Raw genomic sequence first — 12,409 nt, 5'->3', positions numbered from 1 at the left:
TCTAGTCCAGGCACCCGCCTAAGGAGAACAGGGGTGGGGGCAGGGGGTTCCCCTGAAGGTACAGGGCTGGCAAAGGCAAGCAGTGAATGATTTCCAAAGGGAAGTTACCTGTTCTTGAGCTGTAATAGGGGACAAGAAGGTCTGCATTCTCTTCTCAGAGTTTCTCTCCTTTGTCACTTTTGGAAGAGTCAAGTTTGACTTTACCAGGGAGCCAAAGACCTGGCCTACAATATGAAAAACGGCAGAAAACAGAAGGAAGAAGGGGTAATTGGAGCCAAGGAAAAGAACATTGGCTGGGAATGCAACAGAATTTAAACTCTCAGCATCTGGACAATCACCTGAACTTTCGTTTTCTGATAAGTAGAAGTCCTAATAAATAGAACGCTTGTCTTCTGAGGGAGAGGGCAAGCGGATTTCCCTTTTTTTCCCTCCCTCATCTCCATTTCCCATTCCCTCTACCTCTCCCTATTGCTACCTGCTCAAGTCCTGTCACCTGGTTACAACTCGATGGCTCTAGCCAAGCGCACAGGGCAGAGCGCAGTATATATTTTCTTAGAGATCACCGCTGACTGAAATGGCTTTACTATAGAAGTCCCTGAGACCCAAAAGGGCTAATAGTGACGATGCTGATGGTCTGAACTCCTCGGCTCTGAAGGATCCAGAAGGCAAGAGGGAGAGACGGGGCCGGCGCCCTGGGAGCGCCCCAGCTCCCGGCACCGCACAGCCCCGGGCGGGGCCGCCCGCTCCTCCCCCGCAGACTCGTCTCCAGCTAGCGGCCCGCGCACCCAAGCGTGGGCGCCTCCTGCAACACCCCGAGACCCACCCCACCCGACACTGCCCGCGGGTGAAGGCTCGGGCGAGGGTGGGCGCCGCGGCGGAAGAAGCGGTAGTGGGCGGCCGGGTATGGCCGCGGCTGCGGCGGCTCGCAAGGCGGCGCCGGTGCTGGAAGCGCCTCCCCAGCATGAGCAGGTACCGGGGGCGGAGGCGCGGGCCCCGCGGACACCAGGCCGGGTCCCGAGTCTCCCGCTAGGACTGGGCGGGCCGCGTAGATGGGTCTCCAAGGCCTTCCCCAGAGACCGCCCAGGACCGAGGGGGCGGATGCCCTTCTGAAAGACGCTTGCTGATTCGCTCCTCCCCAAGCGGGGAGAGCCTGACTCGGCTCTTTGGCGACCCCTTCTCCATCCTTTTCCCCCATCTCCTCTCCTTCCTCTCTCCTTTTCTAGGATGAGCATTAGCCGCTCATCGCTATCCATTCCCTGCTCTCCACCCTGGCTGCCTCTCGCCCTCCTCCCTCCGGGGCCGTGGGCATTGGAGGAGGTCAGCTGAGGGAAGAGGGTTGCACAGGAGCCTTGAGCGTGACGGGTCAGAATCCCCCGGAGGTCGTCTTAAAACAGATTGCTGGGCTCTGCCGCCGGGTTTCTGATTCAGTAATTCTAGGATGGGGCCTGATTATCTGCCTAGCAAGTTCCCAGGAGATGCTGATGCTCAAGCTTTGAGAACTACTGGACTAGGGCCTACCTCCTCCCGCTGGTGGTGATTTCACACCAGACCGTTACTTTTTTTTCTTTTTTTTTTTATTAGAGAAGTTGTGGGTTTACAGAACAATCAGGCATAAAACACAGGATTCCCATATACCACTCTTATTATTAACACATCAAAACAAGTTACTTTATTTTTTATTCATAGGACAATTCTTAGGCCATGACCAGGTCAGGAGCTCTGCTACCGGTTGTGGGGGCTACCACGGCGGCAGGCCTTTCCTTGGGGAGCTCACATCCTCCAAGGAAAGGGAAACAAGGACGAAAATAACTAGAAAATAGGTTCAAGTAAATATTTGTAGGATTTCTAAGAAGCAAGGGATTGCTCCTGCCTGGATCAATGGGAGAAGCTGTATGGAGGGCAAGGCATTTGAGAGGGGTTGGAGGCTGGGTAGAGTCCAGTCACGTGTGATGAGGGGGAATGAGAATTCCAGATGGAGGGAACACTGGCAGGTGAAAAAATTATTGGGGGTTTGGGGCGATCATGGGGAAAGGCAGAGACGGTGGGGATATCCACTGTGAACCTGGCAGAAACCTGGATCCATGAAGATTTGGGGTGAAAGATAATGGGGGAGCTGGGATGTGGAGGGCCTTGTGTGCCAAATATGCACGTAGAGTTTTATTCTCTAAAATGAGGAACTTGTAAGGAAGATCCAGAGCTTCCTTGCTTATTTCAAACCCAGATTATCCAAAGGGGGTCATGGATTGAGAATCTGCATGCCAGGAAGGGCAGAGGATCTAGTATGTGGGTTTTGCAGCTGCCGTTTGCTCTCCCTGAAGGCTGGCACCATGGCCTCTGCCCACCACCCTCAGGAGGCTTGGCCGCTCTGCTCACTCTGCCCCAGGAAGGGCTCACAGCCTGTGCCTTAATCCCCTGAAGCAAAGCCAGGTGGTCCAGGGTCCTGCAGCCAAGGAATCTTCAGCGTGCCTGTTAGAAATACAGACTCAGTACCCACCCCAGACCTATGGAATCAAAGTCTGCATTTTAACAAGACCTGCAGTGAGGTGATTGGTATGTACCTGAAAGTTTGAGAAGTGCTGCTTTAAATTAGACTTTACAAGATTTGGAGATAATAAAAGAAAAATAGGTAGAGTTACTGACCATCCTATAAACACTTACTGACCACCCTTTATATAACAGCACCACATCACTCTAAACCTCACTATACTGTATTTTCCTTCATCACCCTTAAGCACGTTAATTTGTGTATTTGTTTATCCAAGAATCTCCAAGACCATGGAAGCTCTAGGAGAGCAGGCATGTGGTCAGCTTTGCCAGCTGCTGTATTTCCAGTACCTTAAGCAATCTGGCAAACAGCAGGGACTCAAAACATATTTATCAAATGAATAAAAGAGTGGATGAGTGAATGAATGAGCAGGAACATACAACTTCATGAGCTGAGCCCCATTCTGCCCAGTTCTCAGCCTACTGCCCTAATGCAAACATCATCTCCCTCTTCATCTCTTCACCATCCTCCCACTCCCTGAGGTAGACTTATGTACTTTTGTACTTACGTGCTTTTGAGACTCTAGGTTGGAGTGCAAGAGACAGAGAGCATAGGTTCAGGAGTTCACTCTTAGCTTCATCTGAGGCCTGCCTTCAAGGCTCTGATTTCCCTTAAGAGGACCCACCTCTTCCCCCAAACTGCTTTCTCCCTTGGGATAGGCCATACACAGCCCCTCCCCTCCACCCATAAGAGTGCAACTTTGCCCTGTGACATGAAGTCCGTATCACTGAATACAGCACTCTAAGCCTAGCATCCTTACCTCCTGCTCACCCGTGTCCCAGGAGCATTAGTAGTTACTGAGTTCAGTGTTCTGATTTTGCCACTTGGTTTAGCAAGATCTATCCAACAGACAGATTTCTGCAAGGGGAGAACTGGAGGTGGACAAACCAGTTTGGAGGCAATTGCAGGAGTTTAGGTGAGAAATGATGAGAACAGATGCTTCAAGGTGGGCATTCTTCAGATATCTTGATGGAGTGTGTGATGTGCCAGGCACGGGGGACTCAGTGATGGACAAAGGCCCAGCTCTGTCTCCCATGGATTCACACAAGTAAGTAAACCATCGATGGCACAGTCTGATAATGCTTTGTTGGCAATGGGTACAATGGAAGAGGCCTAACCCAAAAGGCTTCCTGGAGAAAGTGGGGTCCAAGGATGAGCAGAAATGAGACAACCTGAGAGGGAAGGATGCAATTTATAAACAGAGGCTGGGAGTGGAGAGAGAGATGATGCTGAAAAGGCATGAGGGCCTGATGAGCCATGCAGAGGGCAAAGGCAGCCACTTGGATTTCAAGCAGAGGAACAATAATATGGCCAGCTTGTCTTTAATAGGCTCACTCTTACTATTTGGAGGAGAGAAGAAGGTCAGGGCCCCAGGGTGAAGGGGAGCACCCTGCAAGCTGCCTCCATCACCCTCAGGCCTCACAGAGGCTTTTCCTGACCACCCTCCTGCCTGCTATTCTCCATCACACATTCTGTTCATTTCCTTCACTGAATTTACCACATTCTGTAGTTATTCTGTTGACTTGCTTATTGTCCATCGCTCCCAGCTCCTGACCCAGTCCCTGGCACACAGGAGGCAGGCATAAATATTTGTTGAATGAATAAAAAGAATGGATGGCCTAGAAGCCATAAGGGGTAGAAGGAAGTGGACAAGTTTGTGAGGTGTTTGGAGGTAGAGACCACAGAAGGGTGATAGTGAGGAGGGAGTCGAGTCAAGAATGGTGCCCAGGTTTCAGCTTTGAGCAATTTAATAGACGCAGCATAGTGCTGTTAAATGCAGGGGTGGGGAGGGACGCTGAAAAGGAAGCAGTTTTGGGGAAAATTTATGTGCTCAGTTTGGGGCAAGATGAGTTCATGTGCATGAGGGACATGCAGGTGAGATAAGTAGAAGGCACTTGGTAGAATCTGAAGCTCAGAGGTGAGATTCAGCTAGCTAAAAGAGGGAAGGGGAGGTAGCTATGAATGAGGACACAGGGATGGGAAAAAACGAATTGCTCACTAATCAGACAAGGGAAAAGAACAAGGAGGGGGCAGAGAAAAAATGACCTACATGTGTTCATGTAGAATATATTCAAATCAAAAAGTATTTTAAAAAGATAAAATTTCCCAAATACATCACCACCCGTGGCTATTCCTGTTAACGTCTTGGTAGCCATTCTTTGGGATATCTTTTTCTTCAGGTGTCTCTTTGTTCTATATAAACATACATTTACATAAATAGGCTCTTGTTATATACAACTGTTCAGGAGCATGCTTTTTCTCTTAAAAATATATCAGAAAGTATGAAACTGCATTATCTTTTTAATGATCCATGTAGATTTTCTTTGTACAGATGTACAAAGAGGTGGATCTTTTTTCATCCATTGTGCCTGGTACATCATGAGTCCTTTCCATTTGAAACAGGTGTCTTTTAGTCCTTGGAAATTTTCTTGTATAAATAATTTATTTAAAATTTCTAGCCATCTTCTATCTCTGTTCACTAGCTCTGGAACTCTTATTTTTTGGATGTGAGATTTCCTGACCCAATTCTCTAATTTTCTTATATTTCCTCTTCTATTTTCCATCTCTTTGAGTTACTTACTCTTTCTAAGAGAGTTGCTTAATTGAGCATTAGTCCTTCCATTTAATTTTTTATTTCTGTTCTCATATTTTCAATTCTAAGAGCTTTTTTGTTTGTTTGTTTCTCTATAATTTTTAAAATTAAAGCATGTCCTTGTCACATGGGTGCAGAACCTCGCCTCTCTCTTTGCTTATGTTTAAGGGGAGACACTTAACCACTGATGGGAAGCGCTGCTGAGTAGAGAGAGCTTGTTGACTGACAGGTTGCTCTGTAGGGTGACCTGTCTGAGCCTTTGCATAGGCAGACCAATGATTGTCCATACAGGACTCTTCTTTTCTCCTGGCTTGGATAGTTTCCTCAGAGAGGAATCCTCTGGTCTTCTGTGTGCAAGGAAAGTGTCCTACTGCCAGCATTCTAAGCCAAGTGGGCAGGCCGCTTCTAAAGGGCCCAGGCCCTGCCTGCAGCTCCACCATGACCGTTGAGTCTGCTTGATCCTCGAGCCTGTTTGACCAGAGGCTGTAGGCAGCTCCCCCACCTGCCCTGCTGCTTGCAAGTCTGAGTGGTAGCCCTGGTGTTCTGGTTTGCTAATGCTGCCATTATGCAAAATACCAGAAAAAGACTGGCTTTTATAAAGGGGATTTATTAAGTTACAAATTTACAGTTCTGAGGCCAAAACTGTGTCCAAACTAAGGCATCAACAAGGTGATATCTTTACTGAAGAATGGCCGGTGGCGTCCAGAAAATCTCTATTAGCTGGGAAGGCATGTGGCTGGTGCCTGCTGTTCCTTTGCTTCCTGGTTGCGTTTCAAAATGGTTTTCTCCAAAACATCTCTGGGTCTCTCTTAGCTTCAGCTCCTGTGCATCTAAGCATCGGGGTTCTCTCTTAGGTTCTCCAGAGCAAACTCGGGGCTAGCATCTCCAAACATCTCCAAGCATCTCCAAGTGTCAGCATCAGTGTCAGCTCTTAGCTTCTCTCCAAAATGTCCCTCTCAGCTGCTCTGAGCTCCTTCTGTTTATGAGCTCTTTCATAGGACTCCAGTGATTAAATCAAGACCCACCCCAAATGGGCAGTGTCCATGTCTCCATGGAAATAATTTAATCAAATGTTTCACCCATAGTTGATTGAGTCACATCTCCTTGGAAACACTCAATCAAAAGATTCCAACCTAATCAGCACTAATGCATCTGCGCCACATTATTGCATTAAAGAACATGCCTTGGGGGGGACATAAGATATCCAAACTGGCACACCTGGCTACCACTACAGGGACAGGGAAGGTGGCAGCTTGGGCATGTCCATCTTAGTTTCCTAGGGCCACCATAACAAATTACCACAGACTGGGTGGCTTAAAACAACAGAAATGTATCCTTTCACAGTTTTGGAGAACAGAAGTACAATACCAGTGAGCTGGCAGGGCCCTGCTCTCTTTGTAGAGTCTGAGGGAGAATTCTCTCTTGCCTCTTCCCGCTTCAAATGGATCCTGACATTCTTTGTCTTCTGGCAGCATAACTCCACCTTCGCACGGCCCTCCCGCCGTGTCTCCTCCTGCCTGTGCGTCTCTGTGTGCCCAGTCTCCTTCTCCTTTCTCTCAGAAGGACACCAGTCATTGGACGTAGGGGCCACCCTAAATCCAGAATGATCTCTTCCTAGGATCCTTACCTTAATTACAAGACCTATTTCCAAATAAAGGTCACATTCGTAAGTACTAGGGTTTAGTACTTGGCATATCTCTTTAGGGGTGCTATCCAGTGCTCCACCCTGCCTAAACCAGGGGTGGGGACTGGCACCCTCCTGGCACCCTGCCAGCCTGGTTCCCTGCCCCTCACCTCACTTTTCAGACTCAGATTTCCAGAGGTGTTAATCCCTTCCCAAACTACCCCACCGCAGCCAAAGGGAGAGAGGGAATACGGGGATCCTGGTCTGCCTAGATTTGGGGCAGCTAAATTGTTGAAAATTCTCTCTGATTTTCCAAAGCAAGACCTATTCTTTTTTTCCTTCCCACCCCACCTCCCAACCTGCTTGGGAGGTGTTAGCCTTACTTCATCCCCCTCCAGTCAATTTCTGTTCACTTTATCGAATACTAACTTTTTAAAATATTTTCTGAAGAGACAGAAAAGACCAAAAACAGCTTCTGCTTTTCAGGGTTTGAGATCCGCAGAGCCTTACAGAGCAAGGCGGGGCCCCCTGGGGCGGAGCTCGGAGCCCCGGGCGCCGCCTTTCAGGGTTAGCTTCCCGTGTTCTGCCAGTGGGGCGGGAAGTCTTAGACTTGCAGATGAGGTTTCTGCTTTCAACGCCTGTGGCACCCCCATTTCCAGAAATCCTAGGCCTTCTCCGTCCCTCACCTCTCCAAAGGGTCCATGGCACAATCTGCCTGCTTTCCCACCGCCCGCCTGCGGGGGACGCTTCAGCCTCCGCTGCTCTGCCGAACCCTTTCCATCGGTCCGTCTGCTTTTCAGCTTCCAAAACTGATTGCTTTTGACTCCTCTCCCGTTCTCCTTATGCATGGAGATTAATGTGTGTGTGTGTGTGTGTGTTTCTGTCCTTTTATTCTGTCGTTTTATTGGAGTTTGGGGAAAGAGAGGCAGTAAATTCGTGTACTCGATTCACCATTTTTAACTGGAAGACCTTGTTTTTGCTTGTCTCTTTTTTATTTTTAACACAGCTGTTATTAGTATGTTTGAACCCCTTTTCCTAAGTTAATTGGTCGCTTACTTTCTTCTTTTGTGAATTTCTTGATCCTGTATTTTGCCCTTTTGGAATGTTGGTCTTTTTTGTCTATGCACATACCATACAGTCATCCAAGATGGTATAATTGTTCACAGTATCACCATAGAGTTGTGCATTCATCACCACAATCAATTTTTGAACATTTTCATTACTCCAAAAAAGAAAAAGAAAAAGAGAAGTGAAAAAGAACACCCAAAACATCACATACCCCTCCTCCCCCCTTACCCCCATTATTCATTTACTTTTTGTCCCCATTCTTCTACTCATCTGTCCATACACTGGGTAAAGAGAGTGTGAGCCACAAGGTTTTCACAATCACATAGTCCTACCATATAACCTACGTAGTTATATGATCATCTTCAAGAACCAAGGCTACTGGGTTGCAGTTCAAGAGTTTTAGGTATTTCCTTCTAGCTATTCTGATACACTAAAAACTAAAAAGGGATATCTATATAATGCATAAAAATAACCTCAGAATCACCTTTTGATGCCATTTGAAATCTCTCAGCCACTGAAACTTTGTTTCATATCTCTTCCCCCTTTTGGTCCAAGAAGGCTTTCTCAATCCCATGATGCCATGTCCAGGCTCATCCCCTGGAGTCATGTCCCACGTTGCCAGGGAGACTTACACCCCTGGGAGTCATGTCCCATGTAGGGAGAAGGGCAGCAAGTCCATCTGCCATGTGGGCTTAGAGAGAGACATCTGAGCAACAAAAGAGGTTCTCTGAGGGTGACTCTTAGGCACAATTTTAAGTAGGCTTAGCCTTTCCTTTGCAGTAACAAACCTCATAAAAGCAAGCCCCAAGATCGAGGGCTCAGCCTACTAGACTGGTAGTCCCTAATGCTTGCAAGAATATCAGGAATTCCCCACCTGGGTAAGTTTACTATTTCCACATTTTTCCCCAATCCCTCAAGGGGACTTTGCAAATACTTTTTATTCTCTGTCCAGATTATTCTGGGATGTATCAGGGTTTCACGCTAACCTGTACAAACCAACCACATCTCACTACCTATTCAATGTTCCGTGTAATTATGGTGTTTGAATAAACTGTGTTGGTCTCTTTTTAATTAAACTGTAAAACCTCTTCTTACGTTAAGGTTATTCATTTTTGCCTCTTACATATATTGTATTTTTTCCATTTCTTATTTGCCCAAATGTAAATGATTACAATAAATTTTATTTTTATATCCTTAAAATCTATGGTTTCTTTATTTTATGATTTCCAGGCTCCATGTTATACTTAGAACTGCCTTTTCCACTGCAAGATTATGAAAATGTTTACCCATGTTTTCTTCTAGCACTTTAAAGGTCTTGTTTTTTACATTTAAATATTTGCTCCATCTGGAATTTATTTTGAAGCAAAGAATTAGGTTTGGATCCAGCTTTACTTTTTTTTCCAAATGCCTAGACAGTGGTCCCTGCACCATTTATTGAACAATCCATTTTTCTTCAATGATTTAAAATGACTCCTTTATATGTGTGTGGATCTGTTCCTGGACTCTGTGTTCTGTTCACTCTTCAGTCTTTCTGTTCCTGGGCCAGTAGTGCTTCCTCTGAATTTCTGTAGCTTTATCATAGCTTTCAGTGTCTGGTAAGCCAAGACTCCAGTCATACTCTTCTGGATTTTCCTGACTATCCTTATATGTTTATCTTTCCAGATGAACTTTAATGCATTTTAATTTCAAACATAAGTCCACTTGACTTGAGTCTTGAATAAACTTGCAAAATAATGCATCAGAAAAGATTGTCAAATGTCAGACTTCACCCTGGAAAAACACTGTTAAACAATAGGCAACTATTTCTAGAAAAGAGATGTCTCTAAGAGTCTCATCATCATCACCATTGTTGTTGTAGTTTACTTTTTCCCTGGGACACAAGAGGTATCATTTCAGTGTCACTTGATGTAAGGAAGTTCTTACTTGTGTTTAACAGGAATTTTTCAGCTACAATTTCCACTTTCTACACTTTCCTGATCTTCGGTAGAAAAATATAGAATATTTCATTAAAATGGCTTAGAATCTGGTGGCTAGTTGAAGACAGTTATGTCAAGGGCTATGTTACCAGAAAAAAGACAGATGGAAAATTTTATCTCAACATAACTAAATCCCCATTTCCCTATTTTAAGCTGATTTTAACATGAAGCACAATGAGCCTGAAGATCTCAAACAGCAAATAGAAAAGGATCCAGAATGTCCCATAAATTATAACTTGGATTAAGCACATTTCTACAAAACTCTCATATAGCATGTTACTTATACTCACAGTATTCCAGTGTAATGGAAAAGAGCAGCTATTATATCAAGTCCCACCTTCTAATAAGGAGAGCAGATGTGCCCAAGGTCACCCAAAGCACTGCTCATTGTCTGCTGTTGGGTGGTGTTGGGCAGTGCTGGACATGGCGTGGCTCAGGGTTCCAAACCCTTCCAATGTTTTCTCTCCCAAAGTGCAACAGAGAATGAAGTATCAAATAAAAGAGGGGACTCAGGTGCTGCTAAGAACCTGAGGGCAGCCACTTAGGCTTTGCTCCTGGAATTCAGCACTTGAGTCCAGCTGCTGTGACCTCCATTTGACTATCAGGGACCACACGGTGGGACCACCTGGGGCAAGGAGCTCTGGAGATATAGCCACTTGCACCTGCGGTTCCATCCACTTCCTTCTTCCTGGCATTGTCCGGCAATCCCGGGCATTGTGCAAATACTGCCCGAGCCTTTACTTAGTTTGTCTTCTGGAGCCTTGTAAGGGAATCCCTTAAGCCTCTAACAGAAGCATAGATTTTATTATGGAACCTGTTTATCTTGAGTCAAAGAACACCCAGGCTGAACTATAGGCTGGCATTTGTTTCTTTCCAGCTGTCAGAACTGCTTATACCATTTGAAGAAAATGTAGGGGGGGAAATCTGGTTAATATCAGATTTATATAACAAATGTGGTATTTGACAACTCTCCCTTGCTATCATTGGTGATTTAGCTTTCAAACAGTATCTTTTAACACCACTGGACCAGGCATTAAGTTATTTATGCTCTCTGTGAAAGTTACAAGATCCTATCTTTCCAATGATTGGCCTTAAAGGTTTCAAATGACCAAATGTAGTTAGTGGATTAGCTGTAGTCAGCTGAAGGTGGCACATGGACAGACTCTGTAGGTCATCCAAGAAGCACTATGCTGTGGATCTGCTCTGTGCTCTCCAGAGAGCTCAACTTCAAGGGCATACAGCCAGATTGCTCCCTTCCCTGGAGCTAAGCTTTAAGTTAAGCCCTCAGTAATGAGCTTCCTTAATAGGAGGGCAGAAGAACTCCCCCAGCAAGTAGAGCCTATGATTAGGTTAGCTCTGTCTCTAAAACCTTGAACTTGGGGATGATATTTGCTCATTGGCATCATTTAAGACACCAGCAAAACAGACGCCTTTTTAGGGGTGCTAGGGTCCATACATCATATCCGAGAAGCCAGGGGTCATGACACCCCTTTCCTATTAGGAAGCCATTCTCCATGAAAGACTAAATTGCCAAAACAAAACCGCAGGAATTTAGCATCATCTAGGAACCAGAGCCAAATACTTATTAATAGTGACCGGATTAGTAGTTGTTATATATATTTTTTGTAAGAAAATATTTTATTAGCACTTACACCCTAAATTATTCCAGCACTAGAGAACATCATTACTTTTCATGGTTTGAATTTGCTGTAAATGCTTTAAAATACAAGCTAGGAAAACCAGGATATTTTGATAATGGTCCTTTTTTTGTGTTTTTCAGATATCCCACACAAGGCTTTCTGCAGATGATGAGTGGAAGTAAGTGATTACTATTTTTTATGTTTATACTAAAAATTAGATTTTCTATCTTAATCTTTGAGAAATTGAATGAATCGTTACTTTATTTGTAAATTGCTCAGTATAGAGAAGTGGGTTAGGTCAGCCACGTGGGTTTGTGTGCACAAAGATGCTATAGAACTGACCTAAACTGTGTGGATTTTCATCTGTTTTCTACAATGTGCTCCATGCAAGCCCACAAAGCTAGATTTATATATCCTTCAAAATACGACACTGTCAAGTCCATATTTATTTTAGGCGCATGGTACATCTGGTTCTCCTTATCTGCTGTTTCCCCTGTGTTATATTACCTACCACAGGGCCATTGGGCCCTGTAGGCACCACATGAAATGAAATACAAATAAAAAGTTCCTCATTTTTTGCATTACATAAAACAATTATGAATGTATTCCTACTCAAAATAGGAAGTTCTTATTACATTTGTATTCCGCTTTATACTTTTCAAAGCACTTCCACATAGATTAACCCATTTGAGATGTGTTTTTGTTATATATACAGAAATAAATTAGTGTTATAAAGCATAGCTTGTTTTAAACATGCACAAGTCCTGCTTTAGGCTGACGATAAATTCACTCTGGACTGGACTTCAGCTTCTTTGATTTAAAAATGAAGGGGTACTTCTGGGACTAATATTCTAAGATTCCATCTCAAAGAAGCTGAACTTGAGCAGGAACATTCACTAGGCTTTCTGAGCTCATTTCTACAACTTCTCCAGCAGGGGGCACTAGGGGACTTGGATGGGGCCC

The 12,409-nt window shown here is 45.0% G+C and overlaps 1 protein-coding gene across 2 annotated transcripts in view; it reads left to right on the top strand.

The window, feature by feature from the left end:
- Positions 1 to 826: 826 nt before the first annotated feature.
- RNF175 (ring finger protein 175) overlaps positions 827 to 12,409 on the top strand; it is a 49,872-nt gene continuing 38,289 nt past the window's right edge. For both annotated transcript variants that reach the window (XM_037830861.1, XM_037830860.1), the window contains exons 1-2: positions 827 to 969; positions 11,587 to 11,624. In XM_037830861.1, the coding sequence (XP_037686789.1) occupies positions 904 to 969; positions 11,587 to 11,624 (104 nt within the window). In that variant the 5' untranslated portion in view covers positions 827 to 903. The remainder of the gene's footprint in view (positions 970 to 11,586; positions 11,625 to 12,409) is intronic.

This window comes from Choloepus didactylus, chromosome 3 (genome assembly GCF_015220235.1).
Source record: "Choloepus didactylus isolate mChoDid1 chromosome 3, mChoDid1.pri, whole genome shotgun sequence".
NCBI classification, from domain to species: Eukaryota; Metazoa; Chordata; class Mammalia; order Pilosa; family Megalonychidae; genus Choloepus; species Choloepus didactylus.
This window is presented reverse-complemented; position numbering and strand designations above follow the sequence as displayed.